This window comes from Schistocerca nitens, chromosome 6, assembly GCF_023898315.1.
Source record: "Schistocerca nitens isolate TAMUIC-IGC-003100 chromosome 6, iqSchNite1.1, whole genome shotgun sequence".
NCBI lineage: Eukaryota > Metazoa > Arthropoda > Insecta > Orthoptera > Acrididae > Schistocerca > Schistocerca nitens.
The window spans coordinates 598,406,140-598,423,089 of NC_064619.1; the positions used below are offsets into that span (position 1 = coordinate 598,406,140).

At 42.5% G+C, this 16,950-nt stretch overlaps 1 protein-coding gene across 5 annotated transcripts in view; it reads left to right on the top strand.

Moving 5' to 3' along the window:
• The window catches only part of LOC126262900 (monocarboxylate transporter 2-like), a 146,742-nt gene extending 135,942 nt beyond the window's left edge, over positions 1-10,800 (top strand). For all 5 annotated transcript variants that reach the window (XM_049959799.1, XM_049959798.1, XM_049959797.1 and 2 more), the window contains one exon: positions 10,222-10,800. In XM_049959799.1, coding sequence (XP_049815756.1) covers positions 10,222-10,346 — 125 coding nt within the window. In that variant the 3' untranslated portion in view covers positions 10,347-10,800. The remainder of the gene's footprint in view (positions 1-10,221) is intronic.
• Positions 10,801-16,950: the final 6,150 nt, after the last annotated feature.

Genomic DNA, 16,950 nt, shown 5'->3' on the forward strand with positions numbered 1-16,950 from the left:
CGAAAAACGTTAGATAACTTCCGACGGATTACATTACTCAATTTTGATTACAAAACCTTTGCCAGAGCACTCAACAGCAGATTGTTTCCATTAATGAAGCAAGTGATTAACAACCATCAATCTTGCTTCCCTGGTCGCACAATTATAACGCCCCTTTCGGAATATAGAGATGCAATAGCTATAGCGTCAGTCACTAAAGTGAATCTCACATTGCTGTTTATCGACTTTTGTAAGGCATTTGATGGCGTCCGCCACGAGTACCTCCTACAGCTACTGCAGCGGTGTGGTTTTGATCAACGGGCTATTAATGTCGTGCAACATTTCGTCACGGGCATTACAACGAAAGTCAGAGTAAATGGACAGCTTACTCAACCCATCGAGGTCCAAACAGGAGTGCCGCAGGGGAGCCCTCTCTCATTACGCTATTTGTTTTATCGCTCGAGCCACTCTTAGGCTCCATTTTTTATCTCTCGGGCCGCTCTTACGCTTCATTCATGACAAACTTGCATGCCTTTCGATCGCCGGGACATCCTTCGTGGTTCGTGCTTACGCCGACGACGTCGGAGTGTTTCTGCGCAACAACGGAGACGTATCAACCCTCAAGACCGGGATAGACGAGTACTGTCGTGCTTCCGGTGCTACAATCATCGCCGATAAATGCACCTTTGTCAACATTCGAGGATTCGACGGAGTTATTGTACCTTGGGCGAAGCGTGTCGAAGTCCACACCACTCTGTGGATGATTATCGACAAATGCGCGCTCAAAATGAATGCAAAAAATTGGAAGTAGGTCACCAATAAAATGCAAGATGCCATCTATGAAAACAACTGGCGGTCCGTTGACATTCTCCAACGCATTCGAGTCCTCAGCAGTTACATATTCAGTAAAGCGCAAATATTTCCAATCCCCAAGATGCAGGCCAAACACGTGATGAAACTCTCTAATAGATTTATCTGTGCAAGGGCATCTGTTTAAAGTGAAATACACCATGCTGACGTCTTTCAGACAGGCCGGCGGACTCAACATGCCTGACATTAACCGAAAGTGTACTGCGTTATGTATTAAACGAGTCACCCACTTGTTGGACAAGGAACCTCTCAGCGTAACCAGTTGGCTCTTCCGAACCTTACAACCCACCGACGTGCACCCACCCATTAATGTAGGTAAAATGCATCACAAACTACGACATGTCAAGCAGTTTTTTCTTGAAGTAAGCTGTATAGTTGGAAACTATCTCACGCAGGATTTACCGACGACGCATCTATTATTAAAAAGATGGACATCTCCAATAGTCCGGAATCCCATTGAACTTAAATACCCGAGTTTTCACTGGAAGGCAGTTTTGGACAATATAAGTTTAACCGTCCACACTGCTGAGGCGGTTTCCACAGGGTATAATGTGGTAAACGATGTTATACCCACTAATGAAAGGTTGAATAAAATCGGCTTATGTGGCAGTGATAAATGCGACCGCTGTGGTCTGGTCGACACCTTACGCCATCGCTTCACTTGTGGCGGTCATCTCATTAACTGGAAATGGGTGCAGCAGAGGCTGGGCCTGATTACCCGCAGCACCCCAGCCAGCCACTGCACCGACATCCTGCCCTGGCCGGACACGAAACATTTTTCCGCGACACCGTGATGTGGATGTTAGGACAGTGTGTGACATATATCATCATCTACAACAGTGAAGATAATCTCATTAGTTTCGAGGCTTACATGAGAACGGCACGCTGGAAGATGAAACGTTACCCAAATTTCAGGACGATGTTTGGTAACATGTTAGACCTATTTTTGAAAAACAAGGCGTAGGGTAATTCTCGACACCGGTAAGGACACAAATCACGTGCACGACGATGTAGCGGACAAAATACACAACGAGTATGGGGTTACACCGGTTCCCCGGACTGCTCCCGACTTCTCAACAGTGTTATTAACTTCATTATGACGTTTTCCTTAATTAATGTTGTCTATTCATGTCTTTGTATTTCGTTTGTCTGCTCCAAATGACTTTCTGTGAAGAGTTTGGACGGTTGTGAATCAACTGACAGAGCTGCAATTCTAGTTTTGGACCGTCAATTATATATTTTTTGTGTGTTTCTCTTTAATATGTTTGCGTTTTGGTTCTATACCTCTGTCTGGACTGAAGATGCTATTGTCAGTTTAAAAACTTTGTTATGTTTTGTAAGCTTAAAAATGGCACTAAGTATATTGACATGTGTTCTTCAGCCTACTGTGGGATACAATTCGTGTTGAAACAGCTCCGGTACTTCATTATTTTGTTTTTGTGCTTATGTGCTTATATGATTGTTTAATAAAGAAAAAAAGATGTTAGAGCACTTGCTGTCAAAAGTCATAGGTCCAGAGATCGAGCCTCGGTCCGGCACAAAGTTTTAATCTGCCAGGAAGTTTCATATCAGCGCACACTCCGCTGCAGAGTGAAAATCTCATTCCAGTAAAAAAATTCTCTCACCGTTCAGCAAAGATTGGCAGCATTTCCAGCAAGCACGTTGAGGTACTTCGTGATTTTTGCATCAGATATTTCATAAGTTGATAACTGCAAGATCATTTACATAAATTATATTTCTATGTTAATGCCTGTTAAAAAAGTTTTGAGGCATGATGCATATAAATATTACTTCTCTTCAAAGACACAAAAGTAAATTTAGGAAAATGTGAGATCGTGAATTGAGACACAAATCTGAACCTAACAACTGCCAATAATTATTATTATGCTGGTCCCAGCACTCACAGTTACCTAAAGGTGCGATATACTGGCAATAACACTAACCTTTGGATATAAGGAGCAATTTCAGTGAATCATGATTTCAGCTCTATAATCTTACTCAGGTGCTATTTGTAACCTCAAAATATATTTTCGAACTGCCTAAATGACATGTCATAGTCGAAATAACATCTTCTGAGATTCCAGATCGCCCTTGAGAATAGATACATTTATTGTGTGAAATAAATGTGAATACAGATCCTCAGTCAAACGGCGGAAATTTCTTTTAAAAATTTCTCCACAACTTCTGTCCCTCACAAAGGAAAAAAAAATCTGGGAGTTCTTGAAACCTCAGCATCTTCAAAAGAAGAGCAAAAACTAAGTAGAGCATAACGGACAAAATTCCGGCATTTGCTTGTGATAGGAATCGACATAGACAGACTAAATGGCCCCTGCACAAATCAATAAAAATTGTTTAATCGTGATCTGTTGTAACCCCCCCCCCCCTCTCCGCTCCCCTTACTGCCACGAAATTTTTAAGTTAGTCTTAGAGTTGTTTCCACTCACTGATGGTCTAACGACTGGTACAGTGTGGATTATTTCCAAAAGATTTACAGGAAAAATGGACAAAATTCGTCATAAAGGGCGGGATGACACCAGTTTTACCACACAGATTTGTTGAACACCAACTCTCCATATCAGAACAAAAGAGAGAGGACAATGGAGCATTTTGGAGCGGCATTCTGAAGAACAGGCAATCGTTTCGCATACCAGTAGCCGTGAGTCGTATTAGGTGGATGTCAAACGCAGTCTCAACGTTCACGATAGCCTCTTTTTCAAGTTCAGTTTCAGTTATCTCAGTGGGAGAAGAACTCCTTAAGAGGGATAGGTGTTTTCCTTACCCGAATGTAGCAACAAGCCTAGTTTGTCTCATCATATGAAATTAATACACCCAACCATAATTTCTTGGTCATGAATCAAGAGATAAATTATCTGAACCCTGATACTGAAAACTGTAAGGCTTATATGAAATTATTTCTAATCGTCTGTAGCACTACCGGAGTATGTGACTATCGTTACACAGGGTTACCTTAAGCCTAAATGATTTATCGGGTTTGTAAGCAATGTTTATCGGCACGTATACATCGTACAAACACGGGTACTACATGAGGAGAGAGACACACTCACCAAGATTAAAAATCACATGGATTGGGTTTTGTACCCGAACGCAACAAGCTATGGAAGATGTTGATGACTTTGCAAGAACATCGATATTCGTCGCCGTGGCGACTTTTTATTCGCCGGAAAACGTGAATCGTCACAGTGTGCGAGTGTGGGAAACTGAAGTGCCGCAAGTCCGTGTGGAGTTGGAAAGGGATTCGCCAAAAGTGAATGTCTTCTGTTACACTGTGGCGTAACGCTCCTTTTTAAATAGGTTATAACACCGATATTTGCTACAGTAATCAACACTTTCGATCACATGTGGAAAGTACTAAATTTTGACCTTAACAGGCTTTTTTTCCAGTGGATCGCCACAAAGAAAATTGAATTAAGTCAAAGGATTGCTTTGATTAAGTTTCTACAAGTTCGGGTGTTGAGAGAGACGAAGATCCAGTTTTTTGCTCATCAAACATTTATAAAACTCCTTCGCTTTTCCCAAATTGCACCAAATGACAAAAATCTCTGCTGGTAACTCCCAATACATCGATCGATACCTCACTTTAATATTCAATGACCCTCCAAAATTCATCAATAAAATTCGATCCTCAAATCAATCGTCACATGATGACGACAGACTAAAAAAGATCGTACACATCTTTATCTTATTCCAATATATCAGCATTCTTGACCGAGAAACACGTCAACTTTCATAGTTAACGACGTACATTATTGGGCATTAAAATTGCTACACCACGAAGATGACGTGCTACAGACGCGAAATTTAACCGACAGGAAGAAGGTGCTGTGATATGCAAATGATTAGCTTTTCAGAGCATTCACACAAGGTTGGCGCCGGTGGCGACACATACAACGTGCTGACATGAGGAAAGTTTCCAACCGATTTCTCATACAAAAACAGTAGTTGACCGGCATTGGCTGGTGAAACGTTGTCCAAAATGTTCAAATGTATGTGAAATCTTATGGGACTGTTAAGGTCATCAGTCCCTAAGCTTACACACTACTTAAACTAAATTATCCTAAGGACAAACACACACACCAATGCCCGGGGGAGGACTCGATCCTCCGCCGGGACCAGCCGCACAGTCCATGACTGCCGCGCCTTAGACCGCTAGGCTAATCCCGCGTGACTGAAACGTTGCTGTGATGTCTCGTGTAAGGAGGAGAAATGCGTACCATCACGTTTCCGACTTTGATAAAGGTCGAATTGTAGCCTGTCGCAATTGTAGTTTATCGTATCGCAACATTGCTGCTCGCGTTGGTCGAGATCCAATGACTTTTAGAAGAATAAGGAATTGGTGGGTTCAGGAGGGTAATAAGGAACGCCGTGCTGGATCCCAGCGGACTAGTGTCACTAGGAGTCGAGATGACAGGCATCTTATCCGTATGGCTGTAACGGATCTTGCGGCCACGTCTCGATCCCTGAGTCAACAGATGGGGACGTTTGCAAGACAACAACCATCAGCACGAACAGTTCGACGACGTTTGCAGCAGCATGGACTATCAGCTCGGAGACCATGGCTGCGGTTACCCTTGACGCTGCATCACAGACAGGAGCGCCTGCGATGGTGTACTCAACGACGAACCTGGGTGCACGAATGCGAAAACGTCATTTTTTCGGATGAATCCAGGTTCTGTTTACAGCATCATGATGGTCGCATCCGTGTTTGGCGACATCGCGGTGAACGCACTTTGGAAGCGTGTATTCGTCATCGCCATACTGGCGTATCACCCGGCGTGATGGTATGGGGTGCCATTGGTTACACGTCTCGGTCACCTCTTGTTCGCATTGACGGCACTTTGAACAGTGAACGTTACATTTCAGATGTGTTACGACCCGTGGCTCTACCCTTCATTCGAGCACTGCGAAACCCCACATTTCAGCAGGATAATGCACGAGCACATGTTGCAGGTCCTGTACGAGCCTTTCTGGATACAGAAAATGTTCGACTGCTGCCCTGGCCAGCACATTCTCCTGATCTCTCACCAATTGAAAACGCCTGGTCAATGGTGGCCGAGCAACTGGCTCGTCACAATACGCCAGTCACTACTCTTGATGAACTGTGGTATCGTGTTGAAGATGCATGGGCAACTGTACCTGTACACGCCATCCAAGCTTTGATTGACTCAATGCCCAGGCGTATCAAGGACGTTATTACGGCCAGAGGTGGTTGTTCTGGGTACTGATTTCTCAGGATCTATGCACCAAAATTGCGTGAAAATGTAATCACATGTCAGTTCTAGTATAATATATTTGTCCAATAAATACCCGTTTACCATCTGCATTTCTTGTTGGTGTAGTAATTTTAATGGCCAGTAGTGTATATTTGCACATCAGAATTCATATACTAACACAGATATTCTTATTATCAAGTTCAAACAAGATCTGCTCTTCAACGTCGTGTTTTTGTATTTCCAACATAGCTCCCTCGTATTACAAAACATTTCAACGATTATTTTCATTCATTCATTTGATATCAGTCGAAAGGCGATAACAGGCGACGATAGGATCTTCTCATACACGATGGACTTTGAGCGAAGGGCAACAACGGCCAGCTCACGTTCATTGGCGGCGACATCGAAGATGTTGCCGTCTGCAAGTTATAGTGCCTTTCCTCGTTTTGAAACAGAATAGAAACAGAGCATTGAGTGTACAGTTTAAATATGTTAGTTACAACAAAAATATTTAACACTAATGCTATTCAATCTAGGTCATCCTATAGGGATAGTATTGGCTCAGCTGCCAGCTGAGCTTCTTGCCACACTACGACATATCCAAGAAAAAGGCATATGGCCTCTTTACTTCATCGAGCAGACGACGATAGGCTCTGTGTAGCTGGACATGTTGCAGGGTTGGGGTTGGGTTGTTTGGGGGATGACAACAAGCAGCGAAGTAATCAGTATGAGACTGATGGAGAGGAAGTCGGCCGTGCCCTTTCAAACGAACCGTCACGGCATTTGCCTGGAGCGATTTAGGGAAATAACGCAAAACTAAAACAGGATGGCCGGGGGCGGCATTGAACAGTCGTCCTCTCGAATGCGAGTCCAGTGTGCTAACCACTGCACCACCTCGCTCGGTGGACATATTACAGTTGTGGGTGTTACCAGAACTGATTTCTCACTGTCTGACTTTCATCTTTCAGCAGGGGGGAGCTCTATCTCACAAGAGCACAATTTTTCGCGCCTCCCTCAGCTGGCAACTGCCTCATCGACGGATGTGGCGCTCCGTTCTGAGGTGATGTTCCTCTGTTTTGCCACGTCGCACAGGTCGGGGGATGTCATGCCATTTGATTTCTACCTGTGTGGTTATAATCAAAACAAAGTTTATATACCCCCATGAAGACAACTGCTGCTGTACAGTGAAACTGTTATTGAACGTATGAAATGAACTGTATTAGCGTTCGGATGTGTGCCGGGTGACCAAGGGTGCGCACATCGAAAGTTGGTAGAATTTACCAGAAACTTCTTTTCATTTAACGCCCGTCTTTGTTCATCGAATACTATAAATAAACAGTGCTTTGAATTCCGATGAGTCATGTAGGCTAACCTTGCATGATGTTGCAACAGTGGATTAGACAAACATGATGGCAGTTATCCTAGGAGGAGACGAAGATGAAAACGAAAAAGAAAAAAATCAACCGAAGAGGTACAGTCTGATTCAAAGTGATTTTCTTCTTTTATAAACATAAATTTCTCTTCTTTGGTAACTTTCGGTAGAAAATGTTCTTCAGGAGATATTCCATCAACGGCGAATTCCTCAACAAAGAATGTACAATAGGAAATGAAGATTCTCATCACGAAAGTGATAAGATTTGGAAGACGGTTGTGATATGCAGAAAGAGAAGATTAGGACATTCCCACAAAAGATGAACTGAGAAACAATCTATTTGGTAGGTCAGGGATGAAAAGTGTACGTATTACACAATACTGCCAAAGTCCTGATGAGGAAAAAGTAATGTTCGCTAACATCATGTCTCGTTTCAGTTCTGGTTAGTAAAAACGCCTCTCTTTTACAGGAAATGTGTGCATTTTTATCGACAAATTTTTAACAAAAAGTTATTTCAAAAAATTTTAACTATTGATGCTGTTTCTTCCAGTAAGTTTCTTTCAGAAAAGAAAAAGGAAATGCTGGAGTTTAATGGAATTAATCGACATGTGTGCTATTTTTTATTTTGTACCTTCAGCCGTAAAGATCGCAACGAGCGGGGTGGCGCAATGGTTAGCACACTGGACTCTCTTTCAGGAGGATGATGGTTCGAACTCGCGTTCGACATCCTGATTTAGGTTTTCCGCGATATCCCTCTATCGTTTAAGACAAACGCCGGGTTGATTCCTTCGGAAGGGCACGGTCGCATTCCTCCTCCAGTCTTCCCTAGGCCGAGCTTGTGCTCTGTCTCTAATGACCTCGTCGTCGACGAGACGTTAAACACTTATATCCTCCTCCCCCGTAAAGCCCTCCTACCAGTTGTTGGTTGGAGACGAAACTTTGTGACTGAACAGGATTCGAGACTGGCAGCAAATAAATATTACCTTTTGCTAAATAACTTGTAGCAAATAGCATGGTATGTTTCCACTCCCAAAACAAATACCTGTACGTTACTTTTGATGATTTCAGGTACTCCACCGATTATTCCAGTGTCCTAAGAGCTATAGAGCCAAATTTAACGTTATCTGATGACTAACTACGACATACGAGTGTAAGCCGCACGTGAAAGCTAGTCGGGGGAAACAGTTTAAGGGTTGCCTACACCCTAAGCAATTGCTTATTAGCATTTGCATAGAATGATTTAGCGAATTATGTTAACGCCGTGTCATACTCAACATGATGATCTGCAGTGTCATTTTCTTAACTGTCTTATACTGTCGTTTGTTATAGACGACGATTTTTAAAAATGAAAGCAACAGAGAGGTTGGAAATTCCTATTGACATGTGGTCCGATTGTCTCGAATGCCACTAGACTTTGCAGAATTTAGAGCACAGTCCGCCACGTTAGGACAAAGGAAAACAAAAACTAATCTGTCACTAAAACCTGTGAAACGTCTTAAGTCTGACGGAAATAACTTAGTAACTGCTGGTGTAACTCCCGAAAGTATTACCTTGCCTTTATGATACTATGAAACTTGTGAGCATTCTTTGGTGACACTTTTAACTTCTGTGATACTTTTAAATTTTTTAATAAATATTAAAAACTTGTGATCATAAGCTCGAGGCTAAATAGTATTGCTAAATAAGGAGCAAAAATCAGTCGTTTCCTGTGACACCAATATTGTTCTTTTCTGACAGCAAATTTGCCGCTGTTGAGTGTGGCTAAAAGTGTCTAACCTTTGTTCCTGTTGTATCAGCATATATGGTTGTTCACTCGTTACCTGTGTTGTGGCAGAATAATTATTCCATTGTTCATCGCGTTATACGTTGCCAATTTTCACTGTCCATGAGTGTAAAAATGTTATCACAATAACTTGCGACAGTTAAACTTGAGTCAGAAGTCAGGACCATGTGAAGAAACCTATATTATTTCAAAAACAGAGCCTGCTTCTTAAATAATTAAAAAAACTATGAAGTGCAGTGCGATTTTTGGGAGATAAAACCGTAAAAGTTTCGTAAGTCTTAGAAACTCATTACCCTAACACTCGTAAGTTACTTGCTAGTTGTGCAGGTAAGTTCATATAATACAACCAAACTTCATTTATTCCGTGTTCACAGACCGGCATTCGTATTAACTGATTTCCGAAACAATGTCCTGACCGCTAGCAAGGAATCTATTGCACGCACCTTGTGAATGCACAACCACTGTGTACCAGACGAACGATGCACTTCTGGCACAAATATATTAGTGTAGAAGTATATATTGGCAAATGAGACAAAGCGCGTATAGTTCTACATCGTTTACGGTCATAAAAATTTAGAAGCAATTGAGGAAGTCTAAGCAGCTTATCTATAGGCGCACCCACTCTTTGGATATTTGTAACTGGATATGGCGTAAACCGACAAAATTTTTCAAACATCGAACGCTGCATGAATGATGCGACAGAGGGGAATCAAATTTCAGTTTGTACATCCAAGATATTTCCTTCGATATGGTCAGAGTTGAAAGAAGTCGCCTGGGACGCTGGTTCTCGAAAGCTATATAAATCGGGGACATTGGATAAGATGATAGTTGCGTATGTGAAGAGATCCAACCAGTCTCCTCCAATTCTCCTTGTTTTTATTTTAAGTTCAAACTGGGCTTTATGGTTAGCTTTTTTCCCACTGATGTGACTGGTTTAAGGAAAGTGGTGTCGTGATTATATTATTTACCCCTCTTCCATTTTTCAGGCTACGTCCGTGACGAGACAGGAGACTACCCACTGTGTATTCATCTACTGACTGTGTTGATGCTCGTCGCCATGATGTCGTGGCTAATTGAGGGCGTCGTGCAATGGTGCCGCCGAAAGAGATGATTCCAGACTTGAGTTAGCGATGAAGAGATACCACACGGAGAACGATGGTGTCTCTCTTTCAATTGGAGAGGAATCTTGTATACGAAACATTATTGCAAATTTGTCAGCATCTTATGAAATCTCATTATGAAGTGAAGTTACAAACACTGTGTTAATTTAACGAGTTTTAATTTGACATGTGATAATTTGATATTTAATCGTATTACACTCTCCAATTTCTGTATGACTGCTCACGGACAATAACAGTACCAATTTCTCAGTACCTACGATGGTACGTGAGGTACGAGGTTGTATGGCATGATGATCACGTACATTATAGATACTTGTAGAGTTTTCGAAGTTCTGTAAAACTGCAAAATGTAAAATATGGACATGGAGCTCTTACCCAGATCAATCTGTCTCTTCAGTGTGTTTTTACGATGTAAACTAGAATAATAAATATTTATTTTACGACCTTGCAATTCATGTATCTGGACGTAAATGTTCAATAAATCAAAGTATCTCTAGAATTATAAAATTACACTATTGTCTTTGACTACAGTATAAATATGGAAGTCCAACAGAGAGTTCTGTATGAATTGTACGAAACACGTATTCAGTAGGGTGATCAGTGTGTAAGTGAGCGCCTACCCGGCACAATATTGGTTTCCTTCCTGATTTCCACAGATTCATTGTTATAATCCGCACGTTGATTTTAGGATGACTCTTAATTCTATATTCGCAGTTTTGCATCAATGACTATTCTCCTACTAAATACTAACGTATTTGGCGGTCTATGAAACATTATCCCTTTGCTCTTCTTTTCAAAACATAATACTGTTCTTTTTATCCTTGAATGCTGTGGTCCAAATGCAATACTGAAATCTTTTTCTTTAATTCAAAGAAAAGTATTGAAATAAATAAAGTTCTATTTACGACGCAGGTCCTTTCAGTTTAGGCACTTCACTGTCGATGATTACTTTACTGGAAGTATCTGGCACTGTCTGGCTTACAAGTTACATGAACGATTTCACTTTTGCAGATCTTGTGTTTAACTTGTCTGTCCCAGTTTTATTTTTATCACATTCTTTTTTTCACATCTTACCCGTCAAGAACATTTACGTTACTTTTTGTTTCTTATCTGATGATATAACTTTTTACTCAGCAGGTCGTCAATTACATTTACTTCTGATCTGTATTACTGACACTTCAACGTTATCTTAGAAATTGTTTTACTTTTATCACTGTTCTAAGCATTTCTGTTACCTGCTTTGTTGCAATATCAATGTCTAAATTCAGCTGCAGACGGGGTGAACCATTTTAGCATGAGTAAGCCTTTCTATACTTCTACATTAATTCCACCTCCTTATATTTAACTAAATTGCACTCCTGTCTCTCTGTATTTAAACTTTACTCCCCCACAATGTCGAGCATGTTATCCGAAACGGCTTTATTTCTCTATGTCAAATGACAGTTAGTTTGTTAAGTATGGAAGTGCCCAAGAACTTGAAAGTAGTTTCAACAATGACCATTACCACATTCACCGAACATTCTGTTTTAAATTTGACGCTTGCACGTACGTGTGCTCGCTTTCGTAACTGCCAGGTCTGCTAATAAATAGTAGGACATGTTGGCATCTATAGCCTTTGAGACTCGTCTGCATGACTAAGACTCACCAGTCGTGTGAAACTACATAAAGTAGAAACGTGTATACAACAGCTAAAGTAAAGAAGTTAAAACGTCCTTCCTTTCTTTTTTTTAATTTTTCTTTGCCTGAAGTTCAGCACCTGTGGTTACTTTATCATTTGATATTTATTGTTGTTCCTTTATTTTTTTTTACTGTTTTATTGTAGTTTTATTTTTATTGTTTCCTTAAAGCATTTCTTGAGTGTAACGAAGAGCTCAATTTTGTTGTACTGACTGCTAAAACGCATTTGTGCGTCCAAGTCCACAGACGATTGCCATTCCTCAGCCAATTGCTGCTGCAGTATTAGCTTATCAGTAAGTGACGATGTAAATCAAACAGAAGATGTTTACCTTCAATTCTGTATAACTAAAACCTTCTATCTTAAGCATCAAGATTTTGCCGTTTCCCTTGTTCAAGGGGCATCTTGTTCAAGGGGCGTTCAATAATAAATGCAATAAATATTTTTTTCTCAATTCCGGAAGAAAAAACGCGGAATTTGTGGAACATCGCAGGTTGTTCCCGCTTCAGCCTCTATAGATGCATGAACTTGCAGTAGGTAGCAGTGCTGTAAGTAGCCTTCAAAATGGCGTCTGTAACGGAGATGTTTCAAGCAGAGAGCTCTCAGTGAGTTTCTTTTGGTAGAAAAGCGGAGCATCGCAGATATTAAGAGGCACTTGCACAAGGTCTATGGAGACCCGGCTGTGAACAAACGCACGGTCAGTCGTTGGGCGAGACGCCTGTCGCCATCACAACAAGGTCTCTCAAACACGTCCGATTTCCCGCGCGCCGGCCGGCCGCATACTCGTACAGCCGTGATTCCTGACATGTGTTCGTCTCCACAAAAATGCAACCGAAATTCTCCTTCTCCATAACGCGGATCCTCACACAAGTCTGCACTCCAGAGAGGAGCTTAGAAAACTTTATTTCACTGTTCTTCCTCATCCAGCCTACAGCTTGAATCTCGCACCTAGTCCAGTGAAGAATGCACTCCACAGAAATCAGTGCGTGGGGAATGGGGAGTTTATTGCTTCAGAAAGTTGTTGACTCGAACATCGACCAATAGAGTGATACCATGCGCACATTCGGGTCCTCACAGTAAGCTCGCGTATCGCCGTCGCACTCACCGTAAATCATGTTGAAGAATAAGGTTTTCTTAAAAAATAGGGTTTGTCGGGAATACGGTGTACTGGAATCTCGAATTAAATCAATCTGCTCTCAAGAAAAAAATATGTTGCATTACTTACTGAACGCCCCTCCTGCTATAGTGATATCCGTGACACTCTCTCCCCTATTTCGCTTTAATACGAAACGAGCTGTCCTTCTTCGAACTTTTCGGATATCCTCTGTCACTTCTATCAGGTGCGGATCACACTGCGTAGCAAGCTCCAGAAGAGGACGAACAAAGGTTGTGTAGGCAGTCTCTTTTGTAGACGTGCTGCATCTTCTAAGCATTCTGTCAACGAAAAGCAGGCTCTGGTTTGTCTTCCCACCAGCATTATTTAAGTGAGCTTTTCAGTTTGTTTCTAACTGCAATTTTTAGGTATGTAGTTCGATTGACAGCTCTGGGATTTGTTTGATTTATCGTGTTACCGAAATTTAACGGAATCCTTTTCTTATGTGGATGATTTCAAGGTTTTAATTACTTATGGGGAACTGATGCTCTTCGTACTATACAAATACCACGTCTAAATCATTTTTGAAATAATTCTGATCTTCTGATGACTTTACTGGATGGTAAATGACAGCATAATCCCAAAACAATCTAAAATAGCTGCTCAGATTGTCTCCGGAATCATTAATGTAGGTAGCAGAGGGCCTATAACACTCTTTTGTGGAACAACAGGAATCACTTCTACTACAAACTGTGACCTTTCTGACAGGAAATCACGAATCAAGTCACGTAACTGAGACGACAATACATCGGAACGAAGTTTGATTAGAAGTCGATTGTGAGGAGCAGTATCCAATGTCTTTTGGAAATCTAGAAATAAGGAATCAGCTTGAGTCTCCCTGCCGATAGCAAGATTACTTCGTGAGAATAAAGAGCTTTCAGTGTTTCAAAAGAACGATATTTTCTGTATCCGCGCTCTCAGTGTGTCAACAAATCATTTTCCTCGAGGTAATTCGTAATGTTCGAACACAGTAGATATTCTGCAACTTCACAGCATATCGACGTGAGTGACGTGGGTCTGTAATACATCGGATTACTCTTACGTTCATTCTTGAGTATCGATGGGACCTGTGTAAGTTTCCGGTCTCTAATACGGATCTTTCGTAGACCGAGAGGTTGTGTATAATTAAGTGCGGAGCTGTTATATCAGCATACTCCGAAGGGAATGTAATTGGTACGCATTTTAGAACAGAGGACTTGCGTTTAGTAAGTGATTTAAACTGGCTTGCTACACCCAGGATATCTACTTCTACTTCTAAGCTAATCGTGTTGGTAGCAGTTCTTAATTCGAATTCTGGACTAATTACGTCCGTCTTCTTTGGTGAAGGAAGTTCGGAAAATTGAATTTAATAACTCCTTTCAGTGGCACTTCATCGGTAACATTACCATCACAACCCTTAGTGGAGGTATTGATTCTGTCTTCCCGCTGGTGTATTTCACGTCCAGAATCTCTTTGCATCTTCTATCACATCTCTAGATAGAGTTTCGTTGTTGGAACTATTAAAAGTGTCTCGCACTGAAATTAGCGCTAAATTTCGAGCTTTTATAAAACTTCGCCAGTTCTAGAGATTTTGCTCTTTTCGTCGCCTCTGCAACAGTATAAAGGCAAGTCAGGTCCGACTTTCATTAATTTATTTGGTATAAGTCATTCCATTGCTTCCGATACTACTTCTTTGAATTTAAGGCACATACGGCCTACGCTTACATAGTTCAGAGGGGAAGGCTGCTGTCTCGTAGGAAGGCGTCAATTGATATTTTTATCTGGTTTCTTAAATAGATATATATTGCTTTTATTTTAGGTGGGTTTTGGTGTTACGGTATTCAGTCTCGCCACAACGACGTTGTGGTTAGTAATCCCTGCATCCGTCATAATGCTCCCTGTTTACTTGAGATTATTTGTTGCGAGTGATTTTTCCCAGACATTTACACTTCGAGTGGAATGCTGAACAAACTGTTCAAATATTTGGTTAGAGGGACATGTGCAACTGATCTTCATAGAGCACTGCGGTAACAATGGTCATGGGGTAGGGAAATGCACATATACATATGTCGGCGGTACCGCTTACAAAAGGTATAAGAGGGCAATGCATTGGCCGGGCTGTCATTTGTGCTCTGGTGATTCATGTGAAAAAGGTTCCCGACGTGATAAAGGCCGCATGACGGACATTAGCGGACTTTGAACGGGGGACAGTATTTCGAGACAGACGCATGGTACATTTCATTTCTGAAATCGTAGGGAATTCAGTGTTCCAAGATCCACAGTGTCAAGAGCGTGCAGAGAATACCAAATTTCCGGTATTACGTCTCACCACGGACAACGCAGTGATCGACGGCCCTCACATAATGACCGAAAGCAGTGGCGTTTCCGTAGAGTTGTCATTTCTAACAGACAAGCAACGCTTCGTGAAGTAACCACAGAAATCAGTGTGGGAAGTACGATGATTGTATCCATTTAAAGAGAGCAGCGTATTTTGGCGTTAATAGGCTGTGACAGCAGATGAGTACCTTTGTGTATTAAACCGGGGACCTAGAAACAATGGGGAGGCTTCGTCCCCACCCTAGGTTATTGTGTGGTTTTGTCTCCCAGTGGATGCCCCGGGAACGTCTCATGGTGGACGCGTACGTGGAGACAGTGTTTACGCAGCAATCGCCGACATAGAGTAACTGAGGCGGAATAAGGGGAACCAGCCTGCATTCGCCGAGGCAGATGGGAAACCGCCTTAGAAACCACCCACAGGCTCGCTGGCACACTGGACCTCGACACAAATCCGCTGGGCGGATTCGTGCCAGGAACTGGCACGCCTTCCCGCTCGGGAACCTGCGCGTTAGACAGCGCGGCTAGCCGGGCGGGCTGGCGAGTGCCTTTGCTAACAGCATGACATTGACTGCAGCGCTTCTCCTGGGCTCGTGACCATATCAGCTAGGCCCTAGACTACTGGGACTCTGCCTCGGGCATGGATGTGTGTGATGTCCTTAGGTTAGTTAGGTTTAACTAGTTCTAAGTTCTAGGGGACTAATGACCTCAGCAGTTGAGTCCCATAGTGCTCAGAATCATTTTGAACTACTGGGACTGGGAAGCTGTGGTCTGGTCATATAAGAGCCGATTTCCGTTGTGTTGCGGCCCCATGTAGTAAGTGTTGCTTCACACAGTGGAGAATGGCAAAACAGGAGCACTCCGGTGACCGAGGCGTTGCGAAGTAGGCAAGCACAGATAGCCTTCCTGACAACACCAGTCTACCAACAGACTGACGCAAGGACGCACACAGACCGAGCGCCAAACAAAGCCTGGAGAGTGCTGAGTAAGGGGAAGTGAGGTCAGCACGTTAAGTTACGCTGAAATATACTGCGGGAGTAATAACAAAAAGCTACCACCGAGGGTAAAAAAATCCTCCTGCTGGATATAAATAGTGGAGCGCAGGCAGCAACAGACAGAAGCCATTAGGAAGCAGTTCGGATCAGAGGATAGACGTGGTCCTTGTCCGAATGTTCAATCTTCGTAGGTGATGATTCCAGAAGTCTGTTCCAGCTCGCAGGAGCCATCCGTTCGCCGCCAGATGTCAACTTCAGCTCTGGAAGTCGGCCCGAGTTCGGTCGACACCATGGCTGACTAACTACAGCGAGAACTTCCAGCAGGACCGGCCGCAGCGCGGTCTTGGTCACAGGCGCTGCCGGGGACTGACGCCCGGACTTCACGGCAACCAGGCCCCACGGCGCGTGGCCCGTCCATGACGGTACGTCGCGGACATCGCGACTGACAGCTTCGGAGC